Genomic DNA, 16134 nt, shown 5'->3' on the forward strand with positions numbered 1-16134 from the left:
AACATCCTATTTTTGTGGACAAGCTAAAGCCTGTTTTGGAACTTCTACAACAAAGCCACAGCCACTGTAGAGTTCACAATAAAGGTGAAGGAGCAATGACAGTGCCTGGTCCCTTCTCTTCCAGAGAATGTTGAGAATTGGGCAACTTGCAAGTGCTTTATATTTCCAAGTCTTCATAAAAGGAGTTCAGCATTTGACTTGTAGTCCAGTCATTAACAATTAGCTGTGCAAGATAACCAGAAATTCCACTCTTCTTTTTATTTAATTTATTATCCTCTTGGGGATATTCTCCGATATTGCTGCAGCCTGTTTCACTCACTAACAAAGTTTGCAGTTATCAAGATAGTTTTTGACACATTGTCAACTGGAAATTTGGAAACAGCTCAAGTTCTTTTATGGATTACTGGCAGCACTGGCAACATTAAGGATGCAAATACCAATGACTGTCCACGTACCTGTGCTTCCGTGCTTCAAAGAAGCATATTATAAGCCATCTATGACATCTCATTTGCTGTCAAGTGAAATTTCAGGTCTCCCCGGGTCTCTATGCTGGTGTCTCCTTCCACAGTCTTAAGTCAAGTCAAGTCTATACCAAAAAGGTTGGCTGGCATAATTACATGCATTAGGGCCGTGATGAAAAAAAACAAACACTCCAATCCACTGCAGCCATGCCAGCAAGAGTCTTCCGTTGAGAAATACAACTCACACCAGCAAAATTATTTTTCTTCCTAGTACAGTCTGTTTTATTCAGGGAAGTGGTTTAATTAGTAAAGCACTGGAAGAAGAAAGTAAAGCATTGGAACAAGCTACCCAAAGAGGTTGTGGAATCTCTATCCTTGCAGGTTTTTAAGATCCAGGTAGACAAAGCCTTGGCTGGGAACCAGTCGGGGCTGGTTCTGCTTTGAGCAGGGGGTTGGACTAGATGACTTCCTGAGGTCTGTTCCAATCGTAATTTTCTGTTTTTATGAATTATGTCAGCATAAATCTTATTTTGACACTAGAAGCTGCACTTGGGAACTTTGGTAGTCACAGGGCACATCTACACATGCACTTCAAGGAGCATTAAAGCATCACAAGAAACCCATGCTAGCTAATGCGCATTAAAATTGACTAATTTGCTTTTTCTTAGTACCTTACAATGGAGGTACTAAATTTAATGTGCATTACTTAAAGCCAAGGCATCCCTGACTATGAGGGGGAACTTGCGTGCCACACAGCAGCTGCCAACAAAGTTGACATCATAGACTATCCGGACTATATGAGCCCCGCTGTTGATCATGAATCTGTGGACGAGCTTGCCCTGCCCAATGAGCCACCCCGCACCAGGCAGTTCATGGCCACCATGATCTGTCTTGTCATGTGGAACTCATCCATCACCTCTGCTTGAAGCAGAGCCCACCAACACCCTGACTGATTGCACCAGTGCCCTGTGAGGGAGATGATCATGCCCTGTGGAGGAATGATCTCCACCACGACTGCTCCAGCTGTCCAAGGTGAAGTGTAAAGCTACCTGTGGCCCTGCCTTCTGCAGCTCCTCCCTCAAGTACTCCCTGCATGCCTCATACAGGGAGGGCACCACCATCCTGCTAAAGGTAGTGTGTACGGACACTTGGTAGGATGGGGCCCCGAGTGCCATGAGCCACCTGAACCCTGGCCACTCAACAAAAGGAGCAGGGCTGGCCATCCAGAGCAAGCATGTCCCCCATGCTCTGGGTGGCCCCGCTCATCCTTGCAACACCCCCCCCCCCACTTTGTCTGTGGCTTTCCCCCACCGCTCCAGGGTGGCCTGCCTCTGCTTTGTGGGGACGGGAGCTTTGGAGAGGGAGGGGGACCTTTTTTGGGGGCATGCTCCCACCAGTGCCAGGCTGAGGAGGAACAAGGGCAAGGGGGTGCTGCCTCCGGAGATGCAGCAACATCGCTTTGGTAGTGAAGTATTTTACCCTGTTGCCCTCCTGATCTGCCTTTGGTAGTGCTAGCAGGTAGCATACCTGGGATCATCTGCCACCACAGAATGATCCCACATTCCACGCCCCCTGCTTCTGGGTTGAGGCTGGGGATCCCGCCTTATCCCCCTCCTCAGCAGGAAGCAGTACAACAACAGGGGAAGCTGAGCCACTTTCCCCCACAAACCTCTTCTGAGGTGCCTTCCGGAGAAGGAGACCTGCCTCTAGAGGAACTTCGAGAGGTGTGGAACACAAACTCGGACTCCCCCCATCCCCAGAATTTCCCTGGCTATGGCACTCTGCTCTCCCGCTTCCAGATCCAGTTTCTCCTCTGGCACTGGGAGGCTAATGCTGGGAGACGAGATGAAAGTGGGGTGGAAGAGACCATCATGCTGGTGGCCATTTCTGATGTTAGTAGAGGTGGTGCAGGGACAGGTACTGCTCCCACCTCCCTTCTCCCAGTGGCAGCAGAAGACTTATCACTACCAGGAAAGAGAGTGTGTCTGTTTGGGGGAGGGTGGGACACTTGCAGCTCTTCCCCTACCCTCTCTAGCCCCTCCCCCTCCCCTGCCAGAAGACCTGGCACCTGCTTTTCCAGCATGCTTCATAAATGTTTGCTGTGCTGGAAAATGTATGCATTTAATATACATGTGTGTGTAACTTCTCAGCCTCTTGAAGGCTCAGTTCAAGTGTAGTATTGTATGTGTGTTTAAGTAAAATGTATGTGCTTTCCTACACAGTGATGGATGACACACTGCCAGGGAAAAACACAGCTTTCTTTTTTTAGCTTAGTCCTTCCTGCAGTACTTTGAAACTCTTGTCAAGCAAAAGATCACTTTCCTTAAGTCTTCTTAAATTCTGTGGACACAATATCCATTCACTGATGGGGCTGTTGCACTTAGCTGAAAGTGAGCACATCCTCCCTACCCAGTAAATACTTCTAAAATGGTGGAAACAGATCAATAATATGGGAGTTAAGTAACTTAGAAATAAACCAATGCTTCTGAGTTACACCACCACACGTGGCTAACCTTTCAGGCCCAGAGTACAATAGCAGGGGGAAAAAAATACACTTGAAGTTGCATATTCCTTTGTAGACGAGACAAGGTAGTCGTACACATTTATCAAAACATTTTTTACTATACCTGCTTGGATCGAAGATGAGGATTTTTTTCCTCCTTTCAACATAGGAAAATAAACCTCCTGGTCTTAAATTCCAGTATGGCCCAGGGACAGGTGGTGGCTGTAGCCTGGGGTGGCTTGTGGAGCAGGGGGAACACAGGGGAGATTGACCAGTGCATGGTTCAGGGGGAGTGCAGGCAGGAGGTGTGTGGCAGGGGAACTGCAAGGAAGACTACACAGCAACAGAGAAGCCACAGCTGCCACCTGCCCCACTGCCACTGCTGGTGTCTGGCCAGGCTTGATCCATGATGCACTCCATGGCCCTGGCTAGAGGGCAGGTCCATGGGAGCAACTGGAGTTGGCAGATGGATTGGTGGGGTAAGGAGTTCAGGGGTCTGCTTTCCCTGTCATAGTGTTAGTGGAGGGAGGGGAACTAACTTAAGATGACCCTCCAATAATTAGATTCTATATAAGGGAAGTTATAATAAATATAACAACCATAATAAATGAATAATTTTCCATGTATAGAATCTAATTATGTGGTGGAGTATCTTACGTGGTAGAGATCAGATTCCAAGTTGTCTTGGACTTGGGTAAATACAGTAAGTGGCCAAGGTAAACCCTAGGTTCCTCTTATGGTTTATCTGAACTTGACAAAAATACCCATTTTTTCCCACTTTCAACCGTATCAAGTCAAGTCCTCAGAACAGTTACCAAACCCTCAGTTTGATCATTATTCTCATTTACATACCTTGGGATTTTGACTAGCCTTTTTTCATTTTATGTTAACTAGCAATTAACATTACATGATTAAACATTTATAAAATATGGACATTCCCAAATCCTAAATATTTAGCTACACCAGGTGCTTTTACCACGTAAAACCTTATTGGTTAAAGCAGCAAATTCCTCCTCACCTCCCATCTGTCACCCTTAATTGGGAAAGCATGGATGCCAGAATACAACACAAATCCAAGATGACTCTGAATTTAAGGTGACCCCACAATAATTAGATTCTATCCATGGATAGGTTATAAATTTGTTATAATTTTCTACATATACAATCTAATTATTGGATGATTGTATTAAAATGTATGCCCCCTACCACTGCAGGCAGTGGGGGGTGGCAGGCAGCTTGCTCTCTGTCCCACCCCCACACTGGCCCCCTCCTTGTGCCTCCCACCTATCCCCCCCATAGCCTTGGGGCCTTGCCCTTTCTCCCCCTGCCAAATTCCTGCCCTGCAGCCATGGTTCCCCACCCCGCCTTGACTATTTCCCTCCCCACCTCCAAAGCCTCTTCCCTTGATTCACCCCCTCCCCCCCTGCTTATTCTTGCTTTAGTGAGCCATGAACTTGAGCTCAGCTTTTCCAGGAATTCATTAGTAAGTTAGTGTCCAGAAAAATGGACACTTAAGTCCATTCCAGTATACTGCACCTACATTGATATGCATCTGTAAACATTGCCAAGATATCCTCTCTCTCTGACTGCCCCTCTTCCCCATTCTGTCTGTTACACTTAGAAAGATGTCTCTTACCAAAGTCTCTGGACACCCTTGTGCACATGTTTATCAGTACCCACATGCAGATGTCCTTTACGATCAAGTCATATATTTAATTATATTATGATCACTCATGTTTAATTACCTTCATATATGAAATTAAGTTCTCAGAGTTTATACTGGATTTTCTACATATGGATTAAAAAAGGAATAAGGGATCAATGTTGAAGAACTCCAATAGTCTTCAGTACATATTCAAGACCTTCTGTGGGCCTCTATGCCAGGAGTGTCAAAACCATCTGGCCCCAAAGAGCCGAATGGATGGCACATTGCTAGCCCCCCGGGTTGGACTGGGTCTGTGGACTCACTTTTCTTCCCGCTGTATCCACCGCACTTATGCAACCGATTTGGGACAGCACCATACATGGTGCCCATGTGAGGCTGGTCCAGGAACACACAGTGTGTGGAGTGGTCGCTCAGGCTGGTCTGGGACTCTCACCTGTACACAATGAAGCACTGGGGGTTGTATGTTGGTACTTCATGGGTCAAATACAGCCTATGGACCTTATCTTTGACACTCCTTCTCTATGCATTTTTAAAAGTCTCCATGAGATCAGAAATTAATGCAACATTCCTGTGTTCCCCAATACATTTAAGTTACAGCTGCAAACAGAAGTACATTCTAAAACTAAGACAAAATTCTTAGTGTGAAGCATATGATGTTTATTTGAAGACTGCTTCATGGAATGTGCAAACTGGCTTATTTTCATAGAGTTTCAAATACAGAACAGTGCTCCACAGCTAGTGGACAAGTTACAAGCAGACATAAAAAACTGTTCTATCACTCCTATTTCGCAAAAGAACAATGAAGGAAGCAAAAAGCACTCGGGAACCTAAATACAATCTGGTGCCAAGGCATCAAAGTAGAGCAGATACGCAATAAAACAGTGCTCTCTCAAGCAGAAGCACTTATACCCCTTAACAACCTCAAAAGCATTTGGCAGAAGACTCATCATAGCAAAAGGGGAAGGCCCATTGGATCCAAATTATACACTTTATTTCAAATTGGATTCCCAATACTATTTATGCCCTGTTAAGCGTATGTGGTACTGTCCTGAACCTATGCCAAGCAGCATGCTGCCTCCTGGGAACAATCCTAAGTGGGCCTATGCCATTGGTTCAACTGCCTGCAACGGCAGTCCACAGCCTCAGACTATGCAACACTTGCTGCAGTGCCTGCTGCTTGAAGCCACATGTACAATGAAAGACCTCACAAAGTACAATAAATGAGCACAAGCATATTCAACAGAATGGTCAAATGTGGTGTAATACAAGAAGGAAACACAATCCTAAGGGCAGATGCTGTATGTATAGGACAAGTGATGAGCCAGTCAAGTTTCAGATGATATTCCCAATTTACCCGATTACTTGAAAGCCTTCTATTAAAAATTAAATTGAAGTGTGCTTTGAAAGTTGCACCAAGTTCCACATTTAAGTTGGTAGGAGTATGTGGTGGGGCAGGGCAAATGTTTGCTTGTTTTGCTGCCTAAAAAGCTCCCATTCCAAACCTGGTAGAACAGCATAAAAAGATGAAAATTAGGTTTAGAGCTGTAATTGTACAGCCCTACAAAAAAGGTAGTAGGAGTAGCTAATTGCCACTGAAATCATCTTTCCCTCAAGTACCCCCAAACTCATGATCATCCATGGAAAAACCCCACCCTGTTTACCTGTGAACTCTGTTTACTTGTATACTCCCATTCCTCCTCACCAGCCACATAAGCTCAGGAAAGGGGCTGCTGGAACCCTGTCAAGTAGGAGCAGAGGCAAGCAAGTGCAGTAGGGGCTTTTGGATGCTGAAGTCGGGCTATTTTTTCAGGTTTTAATTTGGACATTCTTTTCTTTGTATTGACTGGTTGGTCACACCATTTCCCACCCGCATTATCCTCTCACTCAACTTGCCCCTCCTGATCCCCTTCTCCTACCTAACTTAACCTGTCCCTTCAATATCTCTTTTTCCCTTCCTTTGTTTCTATTCCTCTGAATATTCCCAATGAACCACACCAAAATCATTTCACTCACTCCCAAAAAACTAACCCCCCCCAAATACATGCAACTAATGTGACATTTGCAGACCTTTACCCTGTTCCCTCTCTGCTTTTGTTTTACTCCTATTCTTGTCTGTAAGATTCTAGAGCACAAGTTTCCCAGGACAAGGACTGCCTTTTACTCTGGGTATAGCACCTGCTATGAGGGCCCAGAATTCTACAATGAAAATAACTCTACAAATGACAAACAATGGAGGAACCTATGGGGTTGCAAGGTGCATGATGTTTTCAGAAAGGACTCAGTACCATGTGTACTACCTAAGAACTGGTGTGATGTATTTGTGAAAGAACCCCAAGAATGTAGGAATCTAGCAGGCTGAAACATGAGTCAGGCACAAGGTTTGACAAGACAAGCAGGCACTGGAAGAGCAAAATGTGTCTGGGGTTCAACAGAACCAGAGAAATGTTAGAGAAAGGAGTATGAGAAGTCCAATACGAATCATTAACTTTTTTGCTAATGATCTAGCAGCTAAAAGTACATCGATGAACAGCAAGCAAAGCAACTAAAAATGAACACGCAACACCTCACTTTTAGCTTTATTTTGAAATTCCAAGGGTTTAATCCAAACCTAGTGAAGTCAACAGAATCTTTTCATGGACTTATGTGGATCAGCTCCCAGCTGATCTCAAGTTACTTCACTTCACACCCTGTCAATTATGAGAAACTGGAATACACTTTACATGCCACAGCCCTACTCTGAAGTAACTATACACTTTGAATATACAGAAATTTTGCCCAACTGGACTTACTTGAATACTGAAGAAGCAAAAGAACAGAAACAACACATCCTATTTGCTTAACAAGTTGTAGTTAAATAGTTTAACCATCAAACCAAGTCATGTAAAGTAACTTTTAAGTAGCCTTGCCAGAGAAAAGACATTTTGTCTTCTTTACAAAACAGTTTATTTGAATTTAAACATTCCCTACAGTATTTGCAAACACTGTATTATTATGCTAGAACTGTTCCATTGTCCAAGATGAGAGAAAAATAAAAGGTCACGTAAACATGAATGAAGAGCTGGATTTTAAAAGATCTCTCAGTTATACTGAGATTCCTTAGTAACACAAAGCATAGATGGTTGTTTTTAAAATACATTCCTAAGCATGAGTCTAAGTAAAGGAAAATTTCACTGGTTTTTGGGTTCTTACCTGGCCTGTTGGTGGCAGCCATAATGAAAACCTGTTGACGATTTTCCAGACCATCCATCTCTGTTAATAACTGGTTCACCACACGAACACTAGCACCTGCCTTTAAAATAGTAATGCATTCTCAGCTAAATTGAGAAAAAAATGTCAATCATTCGGGTATGAATTCCACCCCCCCCCACAACATTTATTGTCCCCCTTGATCAATACTCAAAGATCACCTTCCTCTCTCAGCACCCTGATCAAACTTAATTTTGACCACTGCCATTGGTTTCTTGTTCACTAACCCCAACTTCATGTAGTAAGGCCATATTTATACTGGCACAGCTTTCTTAATAGTCTGTGACAAGTTCAGAGACTCATTTCTGGGAAACATTCCAGCTACTTGAACCATTTGCAATCCTGTGCTTGGCTTGCCTACTTATTACCTTTTAATTCATAAATAAATTAAAGAAACTCACCCAAGCTTTAAGGACCCTGACCAGTCATTTAAACATTCAAACTGAATAAAATCCCATTCTCTGGCCTTATCCACTGAGCAGGAATTTATACTTGTATTTTAACAATCCCAATACAGATACATCCTACAAAAGGTAAGCAACTGGATTGTTCTGAACTCCACTGTAAAGGTGTCCACTTATCATAGGCTTTTTAGTTCCGAGATCTGCGTGTCAGAGATTCTGGAGAGCACACATCAGCCTTGTTTAACATTTTAAAGAGTGAAATCCTACTCAAATTTGTGGCTTGAAAGAGTCAGGTTGCCAACCCATAAAGATGTGCTGTTGGATTAGGCAAATCTTGACAAAGAAATGAGCTGGCAAGAACACAATTACAAATGAGAGACTGCTTGACAGTTTAGCACATGCCTTTGTTGCTTTGTTAAAAGTTATAATTTTATTCTGCAATTAAATATAAATAATTGAACAACCTCTTCAGATTCAACTGCTAATCAGATCAAATAGTGGAGATGTACATATGTTACTGTAAAAGTGACTAGATCACATGAATCCCAACTGCACCACAAGGATCATAACTTTGATATGCTGGCAATTCAGTGAACTATTTATAGGACAAGCTGTTTTTATTGTGATACTGAGGTAACAGTGCAGCAGTAAAGTCAGCTTCATCACTACATTAACTCCAGTTTTATGCCTGTGCAACTTAACCAGCATCAGTGACTCTATACCACTGTAAAAATTGGAGTAATCAGATGATTAGTCATAGCTTCACTTTTACAATTGGATTATCAGTCCCAAATTCTTGTTCTATGGCAGGGCTATCCAACTTCTGAGCTTCCAGGGGCTGCATGGCCCCTGGATCATATAGCAATGCCCCCCGCCTCCCTTGCCACTCCTCCACTGGGATGTGCAGTGGGTACACACGTGGCTGCGCTACACCATATCACATGGGTCCCCCGCCCCAAGTTCCCTGGGTCCTGCCAACTGCACTGCCCTGTCCCACCCCTGGAAGCTGGAGGAGGTGGGAGAAGCCTGGAGTCCCTTGCAGCAACAGCAGCAAAGTAATGAAGGGGGCTGGTGATCAAACTGGGAGCTTAGGGGCTGTAAACTAATTCTTTGTGGGCCACATGCAACATTCACAGGGTACAGAGCTCATTAACCAGGGTGGACTTCACAGAAGTAGAGATTTCTGCATATTGTGAAGGTGGTAGGGATGTGCTTCAGACACAGTTATTCAAACCCCTACTGTCTTATTGCAGATACTGCAACTGCCCCCAAAGGCCCCTACTTGCAGTTTACAAATAATGTGAAAGCATGCCTAACAAGAGGGTGTATGAAGAATCCTTGGCAGTGGTACAGATTTTTTTTTTAAAAAGGTGACAGGTCTGAACACCCCAAAGCTTAGTCTTAGAATCAAGAGTCAAGTAAAAATGCAGTAAGTGTAGAAGCAGCAGCAGGAATCTACTCTGTGAGGTGCGGGGCAATGCAGGACCCAGTGCAAGGCAGTGGTACAGGGTGGCAAGGGACCCAGGGCACAATGGGACCCAATGACAGGAGGCAGGCACTGGGGAAAGGGTAGGTGCAAGAGTTGAGGGGGGATGGGACAAAGGACCAGGGACAGGCTGCCTCCCGCTTGCCACTGCTTTACCAGCTGCAGCGGTGGGAGGGGCAGACGGACAAATGAGATTGAGATGAACATCCAATAATTATATTCTACACATGGAGAATTACAACATATTTATATTTTTCTATGTACAGAATCTAATTTGGGGGGGTTGTCTTCAATTTGAAGTCATCTTGGATTCAGATAAATATGGTAGGTCTTTATTTCATTTTTTAAGGGAAGAACTAACTCATTTAATCTCTCATAAAATAATGTACATTTTGGGTCATTTGTTGAGCTTCTAGATTTCTAACCACAAAGAAAAGATAATTTGGATAACTTTTAGTCCTAATTTGTGTGTCAATTCAGCTTAGAGAACAAAAAGTAATTTGGCACCTTGAACTTAAAATCACATTTAAATCTGATTATAAATGCTGGAATAGTGTTTGAACTGTATGGTCTAGATCAATGGTGCTTGACCTTTCTGGTCTTTGCAGCTCCAGGAGCTGCAGAATCAATGCTGCCACCTCTCTCCTGCCACCAAGGTTCCAAACCCACAGAAAGCCCCATGGGTCAGATGACTGGATTACCTTACTTTGCAGGCTGGATCCAGCCCACAGCCAATAGTTTGGGCACTACTGGGCTAGATTATCATACAATGTTAATAATTGCACTGAATTGCACCCAATTTTATTATGGCTTTACATTGACAAGAACCGTTATGCCCACCATACACACAGTTCATGTAGAGGAGTTTTCCATACCCAGGGGTCCTTTTGATTGTACACATGAGCACAGACATTTGTAGAGGCCAAAATCACACCCAATTACAAACAGTACTAGTACTATCTTTTGGTTCAAGTTTGTGACAATTTTGCACTAAAACTATTTTTTTTTTTTGAGGAGATGGAAGATTTACATGGCACCTGTGAGTAAGGGGCCAATGGGAAGAGAAAATATTTAGAAGTTTAAATGCAAGCATACTTAAAACCCATATCTGAATAAAGAAGAAGTGTGATGTGCACAACAACTTGCTCAAAGAGGATATCAAAATGAAGAAACATCACCACAGGTGCAGAACAGACTTGATCACCATAGACATATTTCAACTGTCTCTGAACAAAAGTCAGATGGTCAAAAGACAACATCTGGGAGTGATGTTACTTTAACAGCCCTAATTCATGCGACTGCAGTGACCATGGAACATGTGTTAGTCTTCCAGCTTCTAGAAGAGTAGACCATAGAAGTCCTTACCAAGGCTACAATCCAGGCCACATTATGTGCCCGATACCAGAAAGTCTGTACTTACAGTAGCAGGTCACAAAAGAAAGATCTGATTAAAGAAACTTGTGGGATATGATTTCAGGCTTACCTCACGGTCTGACCTCCGGGGACACAATGCATCCACTTCATCAAAAAATATAACGCAAGGAGCAGAATTCCTGGCCCTCTGAAATACCTGACGTACAGCACGCTCACTTTCACCGACATACTGAAATAATATAGAAACACAGTGGAACAATCCAAAATATCAAACTTTTGCTTCATAATCCAATTTAACCCATGATTGGTGGTGCCTGCCGAGGCCAAAGGATCACATACTTTTATTTACTCCATTTAATTCTGCCAAGTTTATAATCAATTTAAACCCACAATTATTATTTTTTTGACGTGGAAAAAGGGCAAATTTGTATGCATTTGTCACTACCCAGTTCACAACTTAAGTTGTTACATGCAGCACAGTGTCAGTGCCGAACTGGTAAGGAACTGCCTTTTGTGGGAATGAATATCTGCCACCATACTGACAGAGTTAACAGTTATATTCCTCTCAATGAATCTTTTTAAATATCTGAGGCATCCATAAATTCACATCTGCTGAAGTTCATAAATAGAACTTTCTAGAAAGAATTGAAATAAAGAGTTTCTTCCCTCAAAGTCATTACACAAAGGCAAAAGCCTCACTTGATTTGCAAATGGAACATTTTGTTACCCCACAGACAGCATTCATTCACCATTGATGTGCTTCATCTCTCCATTCTCAGAGTCCAGAAATCATAAATCAGTTCCCTTTGAACTTAAGGAGGCAGGGATCTGCACTAACTAAAAAAATGGATCAAATCCACTTCTTCTGGCTTCAGTTTCACCCATTTACTAAAACAGGTAAGTGATGTACTCCAATCTGTATCTGAGCAGCATGAAGTACAATCATTTTGATCACCTTGCATATTTCTTAAACTGTAAAAAGGTGTGGGAAAATATCAAAGTGTAATAAAAATGATATTTTTAAGTCAAGGACTTGCCTTAAATCATAACACTTATGTTTAAGATTGATCACAATAAATTACTTTTAAACATTCTGAAGAGTAGCATCTTTTCTGAGGTTTAGACTCTGATATAAAGTAGATGGAAAACTTTGGCAAAATCTAACCCCAAACTTAAATTAAACTAAAGTTAATTTGCAGAGTTGTTTTAGGTACTTCGTTTGATTTTCAGAGATGCCAAGTCCTGAAGCCATCACTATTTGAAAATTTTAAATTTGACTTGAAAATGTTGCCCTTTGTCCTCACAGCACACACCAACAATGAGGCAAACAACTAGTTACTTCAAAAAGTCTTACTATGCAAAACAAGTAAGTCCCACAGTCTCTAATCCTTAAGAGAGGATGACCACCTTAAGAGAGGATGCACCATAAGAGGCAGCTCAAACTGGGTAAGATCTATGCCACCTAAATGCATCCCTTGAGAGCAACCTGGCTGCTATAAGAGCTATTAAAATTAAGATGACATTACATGATATATTCTTGTTGCACAAAACACCAGCTTAGTGATCATCAGGACTCAATTGTCTCAAGCTGCAGCAAAGAACTCAGTCAAAATAGTAAAGGTCAAGGGATAATAATCAACACTTACCATATTTAACAGTTCTGGACCTTTCACAGAGATGAAGTTCAGCCCAGACTCATTTGCCACAGCCTATCCAGAAAATTAAAAAAAAAAAACCCACCATCACACACACTGATAATATTAGGCTTCCATTCACCATACTTCCTGAAGCATCATTTTAAAAGTATTATCTATTCTCTTTTCTTGAGACCTCTGGCAAGATTCCAGATGCAATATGAAAAAGGTCATTTTCTCTTCTATTCATTGATTTATGAAGAACTCAAAAGAAAAGATTATTTATCAAACCTCTCTCAAAATATGAGGCTCTTTAGGAGCCCAGACCCATGGCCAGACACTAAGTCATTCATTCAACACAGTCCACACACACACACACTGCTTTCCACAGCTTTTTTTTTTTTTAAACTGAGGTCCTGTTCCAGAAATGCTTTTAAAAGCAACTCTAAGTGACTAGTGCACATTACAGAGAAATGTCGTCACATGAACAGTCCTTAAAGACCAAACACAAGAGTTGGTCTAGAAATTCAAGGAAATATGCAAGTTAAGGAGGAAAGCATTGTTCCAGCAGAAGCATTAGCACTGAGAATAAGTGGTACAATGGACCTGGTCTTTAGTGGACAACCACAGCTTTTAATTACAGTAGACAATGTCAAAGTGACAGATCTGTAGAAAGGAGCCATTTCCTTTTCACCACTTTATTATATTAAAACCTATTGCATTCTTTCTGCCTTTACCTTTCTTCTCACTCAAGTGAAACGGAACTATTTTACTGGGAAATCAATTAACTTCAAAAGACTTTTTAAAATTTAAATGTTTAACTCAAGCTCCTGCTGAAAGCAGTGTGAGGTCTCAACTCCTATTGCCATCACCCAATGAAGCAAATCTACCATTCGATGTCACCAAGTCATTCTTTTGAAAGAAATCTGACTTCTTCCCTAGGGTACTCTACTACGTCCCAGTATCCACATGAAGCATACACAGTAGGCAATTCCTACCTTGGCGAGTAACGTTTTTCCACATCCAGGAGGCCCTGCAAGTAGTACACCAGCTGGAGCAGTCAGGCCAAGAGCCCTGAACTGCTCTGGATTCCGAACAGGTGCCTATGATAAAAACCCAAACAAATAACAGTGACTGAAGCACTGATCTTAAAGTTTCAACAAGGTGCAACTAAAGCGGAAGCCAAAACAAAAGGTACAAAGAACTTTCCACCTGAGCTGAACCAGCATATATTCATATCAAACAACTAGATGGGCCCTTTCTTGTTTGTGGTAGCAAATGGCTTTCACATACAGCTTAACTGAAGAAAATGACAGTAGAGCCTTGTAATTAAAAACTCTTTCCCTAAACTGAGTGTCTATGGTGAGCTTACATGAAGGTTGTTGAGGAAGAGGAAAGTACACTAAAACACAGGCATGTACTTTCTTTAAATTAGGAAATTGTCAGAAAAAAAAAAAAATGAGGATAGGTCTTTGATTAAACACAGATCAAAAGACATTTCTAAGGGCAGCATTGATATAAGATCTTACGATGATAGGCTGAGAAACATGGGACTCTTTAGCCTGGAAGAGCATAGGCACAGGGGTGATCTGATGGCCACCTATAAGTTTATCAGGGGTGACCACCAGGATCTGGGGGAACGTTTGTTCACCAGAGCGCCCCAAGGGATGACTAGGTCGAACGGCCATAAACTCCTGCAAGACCGTTTCAGGCTGGACATAAGGAAGAATTTCTTTACTGTCCAAGCCCCCAAGGTCTGGAATAGTCTGCCATCGGAGGTGGTTCAAGCACCTACATTGAACACCTTCAAGAATAAATTGGATGCTTATCTTGCTGGGATCCTATAACCCCAGCTGACTTCCTGCCCTTTGGGCAAGGGGCTGGACTCGATCTCCGGAGGTCCCTTCCAGCCCTGATGTCTATGAAATCTATGAAATAAGCTCTCTCATTAAATACATCTTGTCATTGAAAAGGAAGACATAAATCAAAGAAAAAAAATTAGCTGTCTACCTTTATTCACAAAAATACAAGGTTTTTTAAATAAGATACAGCAAAAAGATCAACCGAACAAGATTTCAGACAATTTGAAGTAAAACTTCAGAACAGAACATCAAGTTCAGATTTCTGAAACATGATTTTGCCTCTGGCTAGATATCATGTTTCCTAGCAGGACTCAAAATGGCATTCATGCCTACCAGTATAATCATGGTAAGCTCCTCCCGAATGTCCTCCAGAGCTCCAATATCTGCCCATGTCACATCAGGAACTGTGACAAAGCCTTCTCTCTTGGCAGAGGGCTGCACTGAGGACAGTGCAACAATGAAATCATTCATTTCAATGCAGAGCTTTTGCAGCTGCTCTTCTACCAAGGGGTCCTGTTCTTTAAGCAATTCCAGCAGTTTCTGCAATTCATCCTGAAAGAAAGGGAAAGGGAAAAAAAGATGACAGTAGACAAAATTTTACCACCACACAATTTTTCAAGGTTTCCCTGGAGTAAAAGCATGTTCATTAAGATAACATTCCAGTTGAATATTGGAAGAGGTGCTAGACAACTCTGCAGTCTTGGTTTTAAATCCCACTTTCCATTTACCCTCCCACACCAGCACCACACCAGTACAACAGTACTTGTAACAGTAGTACTTGTACCAGGGCAAGCTTACTCTACACTGCCCCAGTGAGGGCTGTCTCTGTAGTGCTATGCAGTGCTTGGCCACTTCTGGGGAAGCTGCCAAAAAAAAAAAATCTCTGCTAAGTTTTACTTTTATCAAGGTACTTGCTGTTATGATTTGCTCTGCAGTTCTAACTAGTTCTGTATAGAAGCACAGTGAGTCCCACTCATGTATTTCATACACAGTCCTTAAAAATCAGTTCTTATTTCTAAAAACTTTCACAACATGTCAGCACATTGCTGAGTGTATCTTCAGGTTCAGCAATAATGAAATGCAATTGCTATATACAATTTGCAGTCTCTCGTTTATTCCCAGGCTGACCAAAATGTGGTTTGCCAGTCATGCCCTAAGAAACGTTGTGCTGCGATAAATACGGTTGTACTAGGATTTCCATTTCAAAGTGAAAAAAGCCTACAAAAACATAGATTTTGGTTACTTGGGTTCTCAAGAGAAGCTTGTAGAAGAAAATGTTATTTGATGTTTGTTAAGAGTGTTTTAAAGGATGGTCACTGAACTAAAAGTTTTTCCAGCATCTCCCATTTTTCGAAGAAAAGCACAGCACTTCCAGATGTGAATCAACTAGGTGTGAACGCTTGGTTTGTGTAAATGGGATCAAATATTACATAAGTTGTTTTCTGCAATGAACATAAGTTGCTGTTTTGAAGTAACTCCTAAAATTGGCAAAATAATT

At 42.1% G+C, this 16134-nt stretch overlaps 1 protein-coding gene across 4 annotated transcripts in view; it reads right to left on the minus strand.

Moving 5' to 3' along the window:
- The window catches only part of NVL (nuclear VCP-like), a 65187-nt gene that overhangs the window by 28504 nt on the left and 20549 nt on the right, over nucleotides 1-16134 (minus strand). For all 4 annotated transcript variants that reach the window (XM_019549536.1, XM_019549537.1, XM_019549535.1 and 1 more), the window contains exons 14-18: nucleotides 14970-15188; nucleotides 13773-13877; nucleotides 12787-12849; nucleotides 11250-11369; nucleotides 7820-7919 (exon numbers count right to left, since the gene is read on the minus strand). In XM_019549536.1, coding sequence (XP_019405081.1) covers nucleotides 7820-7919; nucleotides 11250-11369; nucleotides 12787-12849; nucleotides 13773-13877; nucleotides 14970-15188 — 607 coding nt within the window. The remainder of the gene's footprint in view (nucleotides 1-7819; nucleotides 7920-11249; nucleotides 11370-12786; nucleotides 12850-13772; nucleotides 13878-14969; nucleotides 15189-16134) is intronic.

The sequence above is a fragment of the Crocodylus porosus genome, unplaced genomic scaffold (genome assembly GCF_001723895.1).
Source record: "Crocodylus porosus isolate Cpor-Errol unplaced genomic scaffold, CroPor_comp1, whole genome shotgun sequence".
In the NCBI taxonomy this organism is placed as follows: Eukaryota; Metazoa; Chordata; order Crocodylia; family Crocodylidae; genus Crocodylus; species Crocodylus porosus.